The 17724-nt window shown below is 40.8% G+C and overlaps 1 protein-coding gene across 3 annotated transcripts in view; it reads left to right on the top strand.

The window, feature by feature from the left end:
* AFF2 (ALF transcription elongation factor 2) overlaps window positions 1-17724 on the top strand; it is a 346574-nt gene that overhangs the window by 199188 nt on the left and 129662 nt on the right. For all 3 annotated transcript variants that reach the window (XM_087748704.1, XM_087748703.1, XM_087748702.1), the window contains exons 5-7: window positions 13784-13870; window positions 16624-16660; window positions 16912-16963. In XM_087748704.1, coding sequence (XP_087604830.1) covers window positions 13784-13870; window positions 16624-16660; window positions 16912-16963 — 176 coding nt within the window. The remainder of the gene's footprint in view (window positions 1-13783; window positions 13871-16623; window positions 16661-16911; window positions 16964-17724) is intronic.

Genomic DNA, 17724 nt, shown 5'->3' with positions numbered 1-17724 from the left:
TCACTCCTAATCTCTTCTTCTTAAGGCAAGAATACAAACACCAACTGAATTATGGGCCAAGAAGCATTTCTTCCTGAGAGACCCCCTGGATGAGCAGGTGGACTTTTCCTTTGAGGAGTCATGTGGTGACACGCTATCGGCCTTGCCAGCCTCCGTGGGGTTTGTGGAAGCAGCCTAACATGGGAAGGCAGTCTTGCAGTCATCATCTGTCTTAAGTTCAAGTTATTCCACATTCTGCAGGGAGAATAGCTCTGGAAGCCGCCTTTTTGCGGGGAGCAATTTATGTCTTTGCTACTTGACATTGATCTGTAGGCTTTAAGACTGTCATGCAGCATAGTCAGTGGAGCTCTTTCTGAAGATGTGTTCTTTCTTACCTGTGGAGATTGTTTCAGCTGTCAAAGTCTTCAGAATATACCACTTCACACCTGCCAGTAAAAGACGGACGTGGTCCATCTTCCCATATCTTTGAACATCCTCTCAATAAAAGTTTGAATACATAGACTCAGATAAAACATCCTACCTTTACTCTTCCTGTATAACCTTGAGATGCCCCTTCGCTCCACAGTGTCCTTTCTGTGAAATGGGGAGATAGATAGAACCTCACCCACACTGCCATTGTGCTGCAAAGTTAAATTAGTTGCTAGCAAAATGCATTGAGGTCCTCAGCTGGAATTATTGGTGTTATAATTGTGCAAAAGCAAGGCTTAATCAGATATTTAAAATTATACTACATACCGTGGCTTATCCATTTCTATAGAGAATTTCTAACGTTTCTTTAAAGAAAGCGTGTCATTGAATTTAATGTTCTGAGAAACCTTATAAACTTCCAATCTATTTTAGCCATATATTTCAAATTGTGCTTATAATTGTGTTTTTTATTGAATATGTAAGTTCCTTTCAATTTCTTAATACAGTACATGGGTTTTAATACACATTTGAGAAGAATGCATACTGTGGATGGGAGGCACTTTTGAGTGTTTTAAAATTGTCACATTTGTTTAATTAGCCTGTAGATCCTGCCACATTGATTTATGTCAGCCGTGTAACAATTTCTTTGGATAGCTAGAAAATCTGACCAGAATGCTTTTTTTTTCTTCTTCCCCCCCTTTTTTTTTTTTCCCAAGGAATTTCTCACATTTCTTTTTGATTTAAAAGCAGTCATACAGGCACCCAGCCTTGCAGAAGGCAGCTGAAGAAAATGTCAGGCTGTAGCATTAGAAAGGAAGGTGGTTTTATTAGTTCAAGGCGTTGAGGTGTTTGTTGACCATTGTTCAGAGGCAAGAGATAAAAGCTGGCTACAAACATGAATCTGAAGTTCAGACCCAAGTGCCCAGATTTATGTTTGTTCAACATTCTGCATGCCCTGTTTATTCCGCCTGCTGCAGGTGTTACTGTATTGCCTTCCAGGGCTCCTGGGGCGAGAGCTCTGGTGTGGGTGTCACCAGAAACCCTGTTCTCAAGGGTTTACAGCTCTTCTTTAAATGGTTCCTCTATTCCAAATGCATGGAGGTGGAAATAATACCTGCTAATACTTGCAGAGTGAATCAGGAACAACATGGACACACGTGGACTTATGAGACCTGCATGGCTTGCTAATGGGGAATAAAAAAGGGCAGGGTAGCGTTCATTGCATTTGCTGCTGGTTGAGTTAGTGATTTAAGGCATGGACCAAATTTCACCTCTGGAGCCAAGCTGGAAAATGGCGGGTACTGATCTCTTATGAGGAATGCTTTGAGATCTTCTGATGGAATTTATTGCAGAAGCACTGAGTGTTAAAGGCCCCTTTGGGCTTTGTAGTCCATTAATTTATTTGCCGTGAGTATATCCTGCTAAAGAATATGTTGTTTGTGTACCCCAAGGTACAGTAACCTTTAAAAATATTCTACTGAGCCTCAGAAAAAAACCTTGGTGTTTGGTTTGTAGGAGAACATTCCCAGTAGTGATTTTTTTTTTTTTTTTAAATCAAGCCAATTAATCCCTTCCGACTTATTCCAGTATTCTGTCATTTGTAACCTCTGGAGTTCTTAGGCTTTTCAAAAGAGGTCTGAGCTGCCAGTTTATCTGAAAAAGGAGTGTTGTACCAATCAAATGAAAACTGATGCTTGGATTTTTTTGAAGAGCAGCCCCTTGTCGTTCCTAAGTTCAGACAAAAACAAAGAACACAGCTTCAATAGTGAGGCGTTCACTGGAGGCTTCTTTCCATGAAAATAGTTATCACTCCTTTTTTCCTTGGCAATTGAGTCATTGTTGCTTTTAAAAGAAGTTGTCATGATCTCCTCATTACCATTTTTCTTAATATGATAAGTGTAAACCACAAGAACGCTATCATGTTTGAAAGGATACAGGAATGCTAAGGAATGTTATACTAACTGCTTGTGCTCTTTGAAAAGGCTTAGGCTGGGAATTTGACTAAATGTATCATTCTGTCTCCTTTGCAGCAGCATTGTCATTTTATAGTGTCTTTCACTTACAAGACAAGTTTACCCTTCAAAAAGAATGCCGTGTTACTGCATCTCGCCGTTGTAGCTCTCCAGCAAAGTGAGATCAACAGCTCCTTTTGGTAATTGGTTGAGCATGATAATACATTGCACTTTGTACTAAAATAAAAAAAAAAAGGGTTTTTTGGCAGGTTTATTCCAGTTTGTCTTTGTATGATAACTGGTAATTGTCAGTGTTTGACACCAGCTGGAGTTGCAAATAGCACTAACTAGCAACCGTGTGTCTACTGGGTGGTCTTTTCTTGGGCTTGCTCCAAGTTTGCTCCAGATTGCTCCTATGACCCCTGATAAACTATTACTAATGAACAGTTTGCTATTCCTTTTTGGCCATCTAGAAGCAACAAAGGCAATACATGTCATCGTCTAGTAATGTAGATATATAATTTTTAAACGCTGGAGAACCAAACTTACTGCATTTTAGTGCTGTGGCTTTTGTGTCCTATTGACTTGTTTTCCTGTGGGAAAAAAAGTAGTGTAGTGTTTGGAGACAAGAAGGTTATGGACTTTGCCCTTCTCAGCCCTGTTTTTTGGAGTTAGTTTGTTTCAATGTAGTTTGTTGTCAGAAGGTTTTAAAAAATGCAGGCATGGGAGGAGGATATATTAATCTCATGTATAGTCTGAACATGCTGATTTCAGACATTAGGACTGCTCTGTGTGGGACCAAGCATCCTCAGCTGTCATATGTCTTAGTGGCAGTTCTGAGTATTTAATGTTTCCAACCTCAGACTTATTAGCTTTGTAAGAGAGAACGAGCTGGGAAAGGAGGAATCAAATGCATGCGTGTGACAGTGGGAATCTGTCTACCAGAAAAACTCTGAAGCCTCCATACCTTAAGGGAGATCAAAAAAGACCTCAGCATGTTTTGGCTTCAGTTTTCTTTACTCTTTAAGCTGGCTTATTTGGGTAAGGCCGACATGCCAGAAAAGTATATGTTGTATCAAAACATCTTCTATAACATACATCCATTTTTTCTACACCTGTTAGCTTAGCAGGAGTGGATCAAAGGAGAGTGTTGGCATGATTTACAGGACACACAGATGCAGGAACAGACCTGCTTCAAGGCACAAGTGAGGAAAAGGAAATCCAGACTGAAATGTTTGTTCTTTTCCAAAGGCTAAAATTACTATAATAAATGCCAGGTCGCATGACAGGGTTTCAGGTGGCCGCTCAGGTCTTTCTGTAAGTGAAGAGAATTAAAGGGTTGAGTGTGAGAGGCAGCAAGGACTCTACCTCTCTCTACAGGCCAGAACCCATCGTATATTTTTTGGCAAACATGCTAAGCTTTTAACCTTACAGAAAAGCAGGGTGCCAAATTAGAGGATCCAGTGATCAGGCTTCAGTTTAAAGTTTTCTGTCCATCCAGGGCTTGCTGAATGCTGATCAAGCTGGCTGTTGTCCACCCAGGATTTTCCAGCCAATATTCACTGTTCCCAATTTCCAGCCAATATTCAGAAGTTCCACCACTGCCCTAGGCATTGCATAAGACAAAAAATGAGACAGTCCTTGCCCTCAAAGCATTCATAGTCTCTGATGTAGGCACTGGGAAGATAATCATACTCGGTAGGGGAGAGTGCATTTTCATACGCTAAGGGAGAAGCAAGTTTTCAACGGGACACATGGTAGGGAGAGCATCACACAGATGAAAAAGGGAAATGGTGAAAAAGGACAGCTTCTGTAAGGGCAGGTTTGAGCTTTTCTAGGTGTTCACTGTGTCTTCGCTTCAGCCTCAGACCACTGTTCTAATGGCATTACAGTTGAGGTGTTGATGAGACCATATAAGAGGGAAACAACATAAAAAAGAAATGCTACCCTGGCACAGCCACTCAGGAAAACCCATGCTGCAATACTGCTTGTGTGGTAAGCAGAATAAGAGAGATCTGGCAAAGTCTTGGTTTTGAAGGCAAAAAAACAGCTTTTGTGAAAGATTTCAATGTGTATTGTACATCAGTGTGTGGTAGCTTCATTTCTTTGTATTTGATGAGTAACAATTTGGAGCCCAATTTTAATGAAAGCAAATCATGGCTTATGCAAAAGAATTTAGCTTTAAACTCAAATAAGTTGCCTAATCTGATTTCTTAATTTCCCCCTATATGCTGTTTCAGATAATTGATGCTCCTGTTGTAAGACTGAAGCTGGTACCTTCTGGCACAAGTTGATGCTTTCAAATTCCTAATGATTTTTAGACTCTTTAATCGTATTGTTAGGATGTGGGTTATAAACTGGTTACATGGGTCTAAAACTTAGTGCACAATGTAAAACTTAAACAGTTTCTGTGCTAAGCCTACAGAAGGAGAAGTTTTGTAGTTCAGTAATTTGATTTTGCCTGATACTGAATTTGAATATTTTATTTTTTCATGACGTTGGCATAAGTGGCTACAGGAATTAAATGCATTTTGTAGTAAATTACATGGATAAGGTCTTGTCATGTGACTACATAATTCACTGTTGTGTTTTGTATGAAAAAAACATGAATTGATTGCATCTGGCAATGTAAAGGAGATGGTGTAATGTATTGTATAAATGTGCACAGTGGAGTGCCTCAGGGTAGGTGCAGTCTTGTTTTGTAACTGTAAATTATAGTTCTGCTCTCCTCTTGGTGTGATCCCTAAGTTTCAGAGAAGAAAACAGGCGATTCAAGACATGCTTTTTTGCTTGTGAAGCTCAGGATGGATGGAACAAATTACCAGATTCCCTTAAACAAGTGCCAGCAGTGAATAGTTTCAAAACACAGTTGCTTATTTACTTGGAGAAATGTTGCCAATGTTTTTTAAATTGCAGAGATGAAATTATATGTTGGTATTAGTAACTTTTGAAAGAATTAGCTTTTTATTACTTATTGTGCCTTTGTTTATATTATACTGTTGTACTGCCAGGATGTTATGTTGTATTTAACAGTTCAATGCATACTTCCTATCTCTTGGGGCCCTCATGAAAATTAGATGTGCCATCCCTGGAGATGGTTACCAACAAGTATCGTTTTGAATAAATAAAATCAATGGGATATGGCTGTGCATCTCAGTGGGGATGAGAAGCTGCCAAGAATGGGAAGTATTGCATTGGCCATACTTTCCACAGCAAGATGCTGGTACTGTGTGTTGGGCAACGAGGCCATTAGTTTAGTTACCAAGAGTGACAGATGAAGGATGCCTAGCTTTCTGGAAGTGGGTTTAGTACACGTGACTGCAAGTACCTGAATATTTATGGGCGTTTCATTAACTTTTAGGACTCTCAAACTGGTGTTAGCTGGTGTTAACTGAATATCCAGTTCTGGATGCAGTATTAAACAGATAGGATCTCAGCACGGCTGAGAGTTAGTAAGTATGGAGGACCGGGATTTTACCCTCATGATTGCTCTGGTGTTCTTGAAGTGCTCTGTGAAAGACACAGCACTGTCCGCTGTCCACCAGCATCCCAGATGAGCGGGACCTTGAGTCTGACCCATTCTGGCAGTTCCATGTTCCTCACCCGTCAGTAGGTCTGTCCAGAAGAACAGTTCTATGGAAATACAAATACCTCACATGGCCCAGCATCTCACATGTGCTTGGCAAAACTTCAAAGCTTTGATCATCCTCTCCCTGCATACAGCCATTATGGCCTATCCTTAACAAACCCCACATATTCTGCAAGTAGAGATGTCTCCTGCCTCTCTTGGATGGGAATTGGAGTTACCTCAGTCTCCTTATTCCTGGTCAGTACATGCTTGTCTTTGGACTCTCTGAAGGCTCATGGCTTGTCACAAAGCCAACACTGGCTCCTGCTCATCTCCTGGACTTTCACTAGAAAGCTTAGGGAATGGTGTAAGACAAAGAGAGCGTGGGTCAGAGAGGCAGTCATACATGCAGGATGCATCTACCTTGACTTCGCCATTTCTCAGACCTCCCTTTTCCGCAGAACTCTTAATTCTGTCTCATCATATCAAACTTGTCAAGAGAGCTCTCCTGTGTGCTTCTTGTAAGGTCCTGTTTCATTTTTTACACTGTGTGATTCTACTTCACCTCTTATGTTCTGTGAACCCCCCATGTCCTTCCTGCATTTCACTCATACAGATAACCTAAGCCTGACAAGAGTAGGGATACAGCTGCTACAGACCTCTTGTGTTGTTGCAGTTCACCATAATGATGTTTCTATAGTAGGACTCTTAGGGGGCTGTGCTGCATGTTCCTGAAAATGCCAAGAACGTGTGAGAAGGTGCTTGAGGGCACAAAACCTGCTTGGGATTGAATTGAAGGACTGTCCTGTGCAACGTGAGCCACATTCAGGACAGTTTTTGACCAAACAGTTTTCCTGAGGTGGACCCTGAAGAAGATTACCCTGATCCACCTTGGAGAGAAGTATCCAACCTGTTTCACAGAGAAGCCTTGGGAATGAACTGTTAATGCACAGTGTGGATCATCTGGGGCCCAGGACCCAGCAGGGAGCTAAATCATTTGACAGTGTAGACACAGTATTATATAGGCTGTGGTTACTTTTAGGATTGTGTCGGACTCGTTAAATTGGAAATCCGGTGGTGGGTTCATGTGGTGTAGCTTCATTACTCTCCCCCTAAAACAGCCTCTTGAGCCGAGATACCTTCTCATGATAATAGAGCATTGTTTTTCTTCACATACACAAGATTGGTTGGAGCAATAAGTACATCAATCATGATTTGCTATTTTTTTTTTTTGCCTTCTAAATGCTCTAAGCGAAGAATATGAGTGTTATTAGTTATAAAAGCTACAGTATGAGGAAAATATATTGAAAAGTGTGAGGTATACGGGAGTCAGAGAGTACTGAGAAGCTCAACAGAAAAAGAAAATGTCCATATTGCTATCACTTTCTTTGTGGATTTGCAAATGTTAACAAAGTAGGAAAGGAAAACATATGTTGTAAATTTTATGGTCAACCCCTATTGGCTTCTAAAGCAATTTCTATACTCATTTTCACTGAATATCATTTTTGTCTGTCCTTCTCCTTCTCGTTAATATGAAAAGGAATATTTATTTACCATGGGAGGATATGGAATGCATCCCATTCCCCAGTTGCACAAAGGGAACTTATTTGTTGTCATTGATAACACCCACATGGTGAATGCTGTGTTTTTAAATTATGGTCAGGGAAATGGTTGCTTTTTGTAGAATAAACTCTAGCTTTTCAATAATAAACGCATGCGTGTATGCACTGTATTTCCAAACGGCTTTCTAGTAGTTTTTGGTACAGTAGCAAGATAAATTCTAGTATGACAAAGGCATCATTGCAGGTGCCGCCACATTGTTCCTCCAAAAATCTGTACTGGGCGCTAGCCACTGGTAATAAATTTGGTAAAATATTTGCATAAGTAAAAACTTTCCTGCCTTAACGTTCGTACCAGGAAAACTGACTTGCTCTTGGAGGCCATCAGGCCATCACTGAAGTCGTCTTTTTTTTTTTTTTTTTTTTTTCCTTACAGGAAAAAAGATGTGGTATCCCTTTGATGATGAGAATTTTTTTAAGTGCTGAAACACGATAATCAAATGCATATCCGTGAATTTATCTATCATTTCCCTGTCAATACTGACAATGTATCAAAATCCCTTCCTTAGGAAGCCTTTGCTCCAGTATAAAGCAGGCCAGATTACTGGTCAGGATATTCCCAGCTGCTCATGGAATTTTCCATTCCTTCATAAGGAATATGAATGAAAAACAACCTGTAGGCCTTTGTGTTCCTTTAGGCTTTAGTGTCATTTGCTTGTACATGTCTAAGTATATATTTATATATTCATTCTCTTCTTAGCCTTTTCGCCAAAGATGAAATGGGTTAAGACATTTTTTTAATTCAGTATGCATCACACACATAAAATGTGGCTGCCCCTCATGCTTGGCTTCGTAGCAGAGAGAGTTTGATCAGGTTTGTATAAATGCAGAAACCAGAAAGATACTGTGAAACAAGGCACGCTTTTATTAAGGTTGCATTGATAAATAGTTAATAAAACATTAATAAATCATTAATAGAGTCTTTAATAAATGGTAAATCACTTGGTTATCTTTATTCCATCAAGGCAAGAGGTTGCTTAGCACCAGCTGTGACATCAAGTTTGTAATAACCTTAGAACATCTATTCATCATATATTAATTTTTTCTGAATGCAACTTTAACGTACTGTGTAACCAAAAATTGGAGAAAGTTTAAAGCACCAGATTTAGCTAAGAGTTAAAAGGACCGAGAAGGGCAGTTGACAGAATACCACAGATAAGGTCTCATTAGCTGCAGTGGCCTCAGATTGCATTTATTGCTAGCAGTGTGTGCAGGGCTGCTCCTCCTCCAGCTCCTCTGGCTGCCCTCTAATGATGTGGGCAAAGTGTCAGCCTGAAACTGCCTTTGTGGACTGTAAGGCCACAGAAGAAAAACACTGGGATTGTTGCTTTCTTCCTCTGCCTTTTTGTGGATCTGCTATCCACAAGAGAGGCAGTGAGGGTAGCGTTTGGCCAACAGAGATCTATCAAACTACAGAACAAGAAAAAGGGCTGGGAAGGGTCTTAGAAATCTCATCATCTACTACACATCCCTGTCCCAATGCAGGAATCAATTCTGCCTAAGCCATTCCTGACTGATGTGTGTTAATCTGTTCTTAAGTGTGTTCCTCCAAAGAAGGAGTCTGTGTAGCTCTCCGAGCAATCTGTTTCAGTGCTGCGCCATCCTTACCATTCGAGAGCTTTTTCTTATGTCTCACTGGAATCTCGCTGGCTGCAGTTTCAGTTCATATCCACCATAAAACTGGAGAACAGATTATTCTCTCCTTTAGCAACAGCTCTTTCTGTAATTGAAGACTGCTCTCATGTCTCCCCTCAATTCTCCCAAGGGAAGTAGCATGAGCCCTATATCTTGGGAGACTTCAAATTAGATCAGGCTAAGCAGTTTAGAGTGCACTGTAGGAAGGGAAGCTGCCGCGGTAGGAACGCAGAGTACACAGTCTAGCTGCTTTTTTCCATAATGACCTCTTAGAGCCTGGCTCAGTGCTTTTATCTGTATTTAAAAACACTGCACACTTTCTTTTGAACAAGAAGGAAATGGTGGAAAAATGAAACACAGAGAAAGGAAATAAATCTTGAAGGCGGCTATTAATTTTAGGGACTGGTTTTGTAAAGCTATTTACCATCTGCCCCGTATTCCCTGTACTCAATTCTCTCGCTCTGACCTTTTCCTTAGAAACTTGCAAGTTTAAATCCTTCCCCGGTCCTCTCCTTCCGTTTAAATCGTGATTTGGCCTTGTACCTCTGCAGCTCTTAAAAAGTTTGCTTGGAGTATTTGTATTTTTGGTGATTCATTAGATTGCATCTGCATGTGTCCTTCTTAGTTACTTACCTGAGGGCTTTTATAGCTGAAAAAAGCAGACTGAGCTGAAGAGACGAGCGTGCCTAGCTCTAATAAATAAAGCACATGGAGTCAATTAAAACAATGTTTAAATAATTTTCAGAAAGGAGGATGCTTGATGTTACTACATCAGAGGACCACAGTGACTTTTAAGCCAACAAACTGTGCAGGTTTACTTTCTCATTTAATCTCCAGGTCTATAAAGAAATGCATGCTTCCATAGCAGTCATCTACCCACTCCAACAGTTAACATGATTTTGGAATTATTTTAAGTCCAAACCATGTGAAAATAAATCCTAACTCAATTTTGTGGGATTACTTTGTTTCCATTCAGTTCCTCTTTAAAGCATTTCATATGCTCAGTTGTATTATTGTTACTTCCAGGAATTTCTAAATACTTCCAAATTTGGGTTGATTAAAGTTTTTTAACTTTTCCTGGGAAAAAAAAAAAAATGAATGCAATTCCCTGCCTACTTTCCCAGGTATTTACAAACCAAGATGTTTCCATATACATCTTAATGGCTGCATACACAACACACACACTGTCTGTGTGGTTCTTTATGGTCATAACGTATTAGAAGGTAGATATATCAGATTTCACAAGTTAAACAAAGTAGAGCTTAGCGAGTACTTAAAGATAAGGGACCTCCAAAAGAAATTGGGGCATAGCAAAGAATGGTGAAGTCATGTGGATGATTAAACAAATGACATCCTTTCTTCTGATTCTCCAGAGTAATGGGCATGTGCTTCAGGAACAGAGTGGGAGAGAGTTAAGCAGAGGGTCACATCTCTGCAGGATGTGGGGTTGGGGTTTTGACCCTGCACTGAAAGCTGTGCAGTGCCATTTCTGTGTGTCATTCTGTAGCTCAGTAGTGCTCTGCGTGAGTATAACGTGCAGCTGCCTGGTGGTCAGTCTGGGGTTGCTACCCGTACATTTTGAAGTGACATTTTTCGTATGAGTAAACTCAAAACTTTCTCTACGGTCATTGAAGATTCTTTGGTCAACAGTGCTATGGCACCTATCTGTAGGTAGATGTAGCTATGTTTCTTTACGTAACTATATACTTCCTCACCACTTCCACACACAGTGTTTTTTTAAACGCCAAGCTTTAAATATTTGTGTTGTTTTGCATGTCTGGAATTTTCTATCCAATAATTTTTATTACAGTGATAATTGAAATTAAATGCTTCAATGTAGCTAGCTTGTACCTTCCTAATAGACTTTGATGCCCACAAGGTCACTCTGTAAACACATAGATTGGATAGTCCTAGCCTCACTGAAGTTGACTTTTGCCTCTGACCTCAGTGGAGTCAGAATTTCTTACCTTCTAATTGAATTTCCTCAGATAATAGCAGACTCATTTTTCCTTTTCCCACTTTTTATGTTCAGGTGTCCTCTAACAGGGAGATGACTAGATTTGCTTACACTTCAGCCTGCTGAGCTGGTACGCAGTGGACACTAGATGCATTTTGACAGTGAATATTCCAAAATATTTGCTGGCATCACCTTCCCATGAATCCTAGGCTCTCTGTCCAGCCTTTTATGCGTGGGCAGGAAGAGACTGAGGTCAAGCCTGTAATTGCAGTTCTAGACTATGCTTCGTTTCTGCCTTCAGTCAGGCTGCCTGTCCCTCTTTTAATTATGTGATGTAGTCTCTGTTTCATCATTTTGCTATGAAGAGATTTGCCACAAAGCAACCTCTGGCATAGGATTTGGCAGAGGCATGCCGGATTTGGATTACATTATCTCACAGAAAAGTTCACTAGATGCTTAAAACTTTTTCTGCCTTCCTCTGTGCAGAGGTCAAACAATCGGCACAATAGAGTAGTGTACTTCTCGTCATTGCGCTGAGCTGCCGCAGCCTCACCCACCAGGAGGGATGAGCTGTGCAAGAGCTGCCTCTTTGCTCCTCATTGCCACCATTTGGGCTTTGTGCAATGAAAACAGGCCCTGAGCTCCACAAGCAGAAACACAAAAGCTCTTTTAGGAGTGCAGAGACATCTGCACCCTCCCCTGTCCCTGGGTCATCTTCCTGGGCACAAGGAACTGGCAAAGCTTGGCCCGAGGCTGCGCTGCCTGTAGCTGTGTGGCCCTTTAGATAAGCCCCAAGCGTGTCCATGGTGCGCTGCGCGGGGGGAAGCAGAGCGGCAGAGCCCAGTGGGGCCGAGCTGCCGGACCAGCCCTGCCCTCCTGCCTCCGCCAGGACCCGGTGAGGGCTCCCCTCCATAGTGGTCATTCCTGGGCTCTGTCCCTTGCGGGGCTTAGCCAGACCTTGCTGCAGTAGCAGCATTGCTAAGGGTGGAAGTTTGATGGGCTTCAATAAAATACTAGTGCCTAACAGGAGCTTGGGGGAAGTTTGCATGTCTGCCTGTCCCATTGACTAAGGACCGTGGTGCATAGTTTTCCTTTCTCTCTCCTAACCTCCTGTATGACACACGATTTGTGAGGGACAGCTGGAGACCTGAAACTTGCTGGCTGTATATTCAGTGAAGGACACATTAGCATCCAGCTGTAGCCACTCAGGCCATGTCTTTAGCCCAAATGCACCCACCACACTGCCCTTTTGACAACAGTTATATTTTCTTTAATTAATTGTATTATGTTATATTTTTATTTGTGAAGTGTTTGCAGTGGTTGTCATGTTACCTACAGAAACTTGGGTGCTCATAAGCTTTCTTGTGACTGGCTCTGGGCTTGACCAGTGTGAAATAGCAGCTGGGAAGTTTAGTTTACTGCAGTCAGGATTATGGCCATTGCATGCAAAATTTCTTAGATCAGGCCCTCTTTTGCTCTGTCTCCCTTGCCTCAAGAAAGAATCCTTTCTGAGCTAGGTAGGCAAAGAAAAACAACCAAGACAAAGATGTAACAGATTGCCAGAGACAAGTATTACTGCCTCTCTGAATATTTATTAAATTAAAAACAAAGATAAGAGAGAATGGAGCAACATCTACCATAAAACACACTCATTAGAAGGGCATTTGCAAGCTCTGCCTAAAACAACACTTCTGCAGTTTCTCTGTTTTACTGATTTTTCCCCCTCCTCTGACATAAGCCCCCGTCTGCTCCCGCCGAGCTCGGTGGGGCGGCGGTTCTAGGCCTCAGGGTGAAAAAGCAGGGTGTGCACTGTCTCTTCTGCTTGTATTTCACAGTCATGGGCACCCAGGTGATTTCTTTGAAGACAGTTGGAACACGCATGTACAAATGATGCATTAACACACTGATACAGAAAATGGGCATGTTGCTTAGATGGTCTGGTAGGCAGGTCTTCACCAGAGACTTGGATTTCTTAGTTAAGTACAGGCTTTCTGTGTAACCCTGGGCAAATGACCTGATCTCTCAGTCCCTCATGTTAGAATGGAATCGATAGTGCTCTGATGCTGTGACATTGCATACCACAGTAGGTGCCTATGGGCAGTGCTATGAGAAGATGCTTTGGTGCATAGCACGCTGTCCCTGCTCTCTTCTACACCAGGCATTCATGCTGCAAGCCCACTCCAGCTTTTTCTAGACCTGCCTCTGGTTTATTTTGACACTGTGCAATTTTGAATAGGGTTGCGTTTTGCCACCCTGCAATCTTCTATAGGGTTGCATCCAGTTTGATACAGGAGGGATCTGCTTCCTGCTTGGGCTCTGCAGGTAAAAACCTGTTCTATACCCATGATACGGCTTCATTCATACAGCTTGACAGGCTGACCACAGAAGTGGAGTCAGCCACCACCTGATGAAGATGCAGATGGTCAAAATTTTCAAGAGCAAAACCTGTCCTCACCCTCATTCCCAGGAAGCGCTGCCTGTTGGGTAGTTAAGATGTTCATCTACCACATAAGGATGGGTGGTGATGCTTCCTTAAGCAATTGCATTGCCAGGCTCAGTGGAGAACACATGGTCATTTTTTTCCTCTCTTTGTTCTTTATGTACATGAATTTGTTTTCAAAAACATGTTTTTTCTCTTCCCTAGGAGATGACCCATTCCTGGCCTCCTCCTCTTACTGCTATTCACACTCCTGGCAAGGCTGAGCAGACCAAGTTTTCTATCCCAAGCAAGGTACAAGTAGGCTATTACCAGTGACCTGATTAACATTCTGTTCTGTTGAGTGTTCTTCGCTGGAGAGTTTATTTTTGTAATTGGTTCCATTTTAAAACATTTCTAAGACTATTTTTAGTTGGAAATTCCCAATCAGACTGTTGTTACTAGTAGGACTGCTTATTTAAAGCTGCAGAAGTTACAGCAGAGGCAAAGTGAACTTTATCTCTGTTGTTATAAGAGTTTTTCTGCATCAAGTACAATACATTTTATTTGTTTGTTTTTCTTCCATTATTATCTGTGCAATGCAATGGCTGAAATGGTCATTTGTTCCTACTTAGCGATTGATTGCATGATGAGGTTTAGGTGGTATGGTCAAATTAACGGTGACTTAAAATGTTCCTGCATGTGAACAGTGCTATGGCATCTGTCTGTGTGCACACTCCAAGGGCACATGAAGTTGCACAATCCTCAGTATCGGCCTTGTTAAAAGCACACGCTCACTCAGCACTTGCCACGTCTAAAGCATGGGCCTGGAGAGTACCTGCAGTTCACCTAACACACAGTGAATCATTAAGTTGTGTGATTTGAACATGCCTTTAACCCAAATTCTGTTGTTGCCTTCGGCTGTGATTCTGGTGGCACTGTTAGAGATCGAGCTCATACCCAGGGCAATTATTGCCAGAGGTATCTTTTGCTGGGACCTGAACAACGTGAGCTGATGGTGTTTGGGGAAGGGGAGAACTTCCTCAGGGTGAGAAATCTACGCCAGCCTGACATGGAGCTACATAAAAGTTGCTTTCTAAAGGCAGGACCTTGGAAAATAGCTTATAAAACTGGTACTGCTTGATATGATTCAAGCAATCATATCCTGTTTTAGAAGGTGGAATGTGATTTTCCTTTTACCGATTTTACCTGTTTGGCAGATACTCCCCCGTCTGAAGTGCAGCCGCCATACTTAATTGGAAATCATATGAAATTAGCAGTATCTGTGGCTCCTTAAAAAAACAAAGCCAGTGCCCAGAGTGCCTTATTTTAATGGCATGTGATTGTTACTGCTCTAGCACTGCCACTGTCCCTGCAGTTAATGCTGCAGCATGAAGCATCAGAAGTCATAACCATACGAGAGTATAATCCTCATGGCAAATTGGTTAAAGTCAGTTGAGCCCATTTAGGTGAAAGTGGAGTTTGACCTGTGTGCATACAGGGAGAGTAGAGGATTTTGCCCACTGGAAGCTATATTTTTTTAATTTATACCATCTCTTATTTAGTGCTCTGTTTTTGATGCGCCCTACGGAAATTGGTCTAAGTCCTGCAGACTGACGCTATCTCCATTGGCAGCAGTATAAGCATAGGTTCAGAGACGCTAAAATTTTGGTTTGTTTTTCTGTTTCTATTAAGTTTGCTTTGAACTTTTAAGACCCACATCAAAGTTAATTTCTGGGTATGTTAAATGTTGATCCTAAAATTCTTGACCATATCACTTCAATACAAAATATAAATTAGATTTTTTTTTTTGAGCTAGCATTTCAGGAAATAGGCAAGCACATAAATGCTTCCAAGTTTGCTAGTTTTTCTTTAAAAAATACAACAGAAATGTCTCTTCAGAACATCACATTAAATCAATTATAGCTAGCCAAATTATAGATCTTAGACATAATGCGGCTAGAATGTGCAGCCATATAAACCAGAGACGGGCCCTATTAGAAGTTCTCAATTTAACTATTAAAAAAAAAAGTATCCTCATGAGAAACGTATATAAAAAGTGTGATAAAAAAGCGGAACTTATCAGAACAATTTATCCCTTTGACATTCAAATTTGAAGTGCCATGTTTACTCTTAGGGCATGATTTACTTCACAAGGGACTGACTGACAGCACAGTATAATATTAGGAACTAATAATGCCCTAAGAGGAAGTGCAGTGAGGGCTTTAATGACTTTAACATCCTACAGAACTAACACTTCCAGCAAAGTAGTGCCTGGCTGTAAGATGAGGTTGTAAATAACACCTTAATTTCAAATGATCAGACTCTGCTTGGAAGGAAAGCTGATTACAATCACTGTGGACTATAAAGCCTAGAGAAAAACCAAGCAAGAAAACACTGTGACATTAAGGAAGCAGCTTAGTTATTGTGAGCCAACAAGAACCCTAGCATTAGCATGCTCGGTGCTACAAGCCAGATTCTTTGCTGGTTTAAAGTTGTTGGGCTTCCGTTGATTTCCTTGGATTCGGACCACTTTCCATCAGGTGAAGATCTGCTTCCTGCATCTTTATCAAATCCCATGTGTCACAGTCCAAATAAAAACAGTGACTGTCAATAGAAGGTTACTGTATTTCCAAGCAGTGAGATAAAAAAAAAGAAAGGCAGTGGTGCTGAATTCAATGCACAGTTGCATTCATGCTGCGGTCTGAATTGTACATCATAGATGGCTCATAGACACATCCATGGCCAAGCCTGGAAAAGGCTAGGACCACTGCGGGTATAAATCTGTGCAGTGCCTCCGTAAAGCAGGTATGTAGATTTACAGCAGCTGAGGACAAGCTCTTGTCTGAGCTGTGAAAGGGTCCCTCAGTGGTGCTCTGTCTCCACAGTTAATGTTTTTTTAAACTAATGTCACTGGTGCTGCCTTAACAATCACATGATCCCTTCCCCGTACCATCTCCTTCCCCGTTTGTGTAATGCCAGTGCCCTTAATCTAGCAGGCTAAGATATATCTTACCTTCTTCATCTTATTTAACTAATGCTGACATTTTGTGTGTTCTTCTTTGTAGGACTCCCAACATCTGACCTCAGGATACAATGTACAAAGTAGGTCTTTATCATCCTAGTCCTAACAGTCAGGGTTGGGTATTTTTTTTCTCCTGCTTAACATCATTAAAACAAAGGCTAAAAAATTAATTTCTGTGGTGCTAAAGCAGATCAGTTCCATTTTTTATTACATGTTATGCATTGTGGCATGTTGTGAAACCAAGTATAATTAGATGGGCTGACAGCTTTGCGTGCATTTTAATTCTACAGTAATCTTTTGACATTTGAAAATGTGTTTCCTTTGTTTGCAGAGTGGAGTGATCCAGCAGGGAAAGTTGCAACTAAGTCAGTGCCACAAAAGTCGTAAGTATTATTATTTCCAGCTTTAAATCTCATTTTAAATTTATCATAAAGAATGAGCTTATTTCTCCAAAGGTAACTAAAATCTAGCTCTGCTCATAATCTTGTCCTGGTGTTCAGGTGTTCTCAGTAGTCCTTAAAAATTAGCCATAAACCAGTTTTATGTTTTCAGTGCTTATTATTCTTTCTTCTTTTTAAGCATTAGCTAACAGAGGTATGTGTGAAAGATGAGTTTATTAAGCAGAAATAATGCTGATTTTAGTTGTACAGCTTGCCAAAATTAAATCACTTTTATGCTTCTCTCATCAGATACTAAGCCTCTTACAATAGAAAATGCAACCCAATGAACAGATGATGCAGGAATTTTAACATTCATACAGTGAGAGAGAGTAAAACACATCGCACAATGATTCTACTAGCTGGTGTTGAAAAGCTGGTCTTGAGTTTCATACACTTCGAAACAGCTGAAAATCACAGATGATCTATAAATATGACAGTTGGAAATTGTGGAAGAGCTAAGTCTCCATTGTGTTAAACTATTTTTCTTTGGTGCTTCTCTGGTGTAAGGCTGCAATAATGCAGCAGTGAGTTGAGACCAAACTGGTTTTTTACTTTTAGCCCAGGATCTCGAAGTAATTTACAAACAGGAATTAAATAATAACTTTGAAAAGTTGGTTGTTGGTTTTATACTTCTGAAAATGTGTGGGTCTGATTTCAGTTCAGAGCTGCTATTTTTTTTACTGTTCAAGTGTTTTAAACTACTG

The sequence above is a fragment of the Nipponia nippon genome, unplaced genomic scaffold (assembly GCF_047370975.1).
Source record: "Nipponia nippon isolate SJK-2023a ecotype South Korea unplaced genomic scaffold, ASM4737097v1 scaffold_12, whole genome shotgun sequence".
In the NCBI taxonomy this organism is placed as follows: Eukaryota; Metazoa; Chordata; class Aves; order Pelecaniformes; family Threskiornithidae; genus Nipponia; species Nipponia nippon.
The sequence above is the reverse complement of the archived record's forward strand: the minus strand, read 5'-3'. Positions and strand labels throughout refer to the sequence as shown.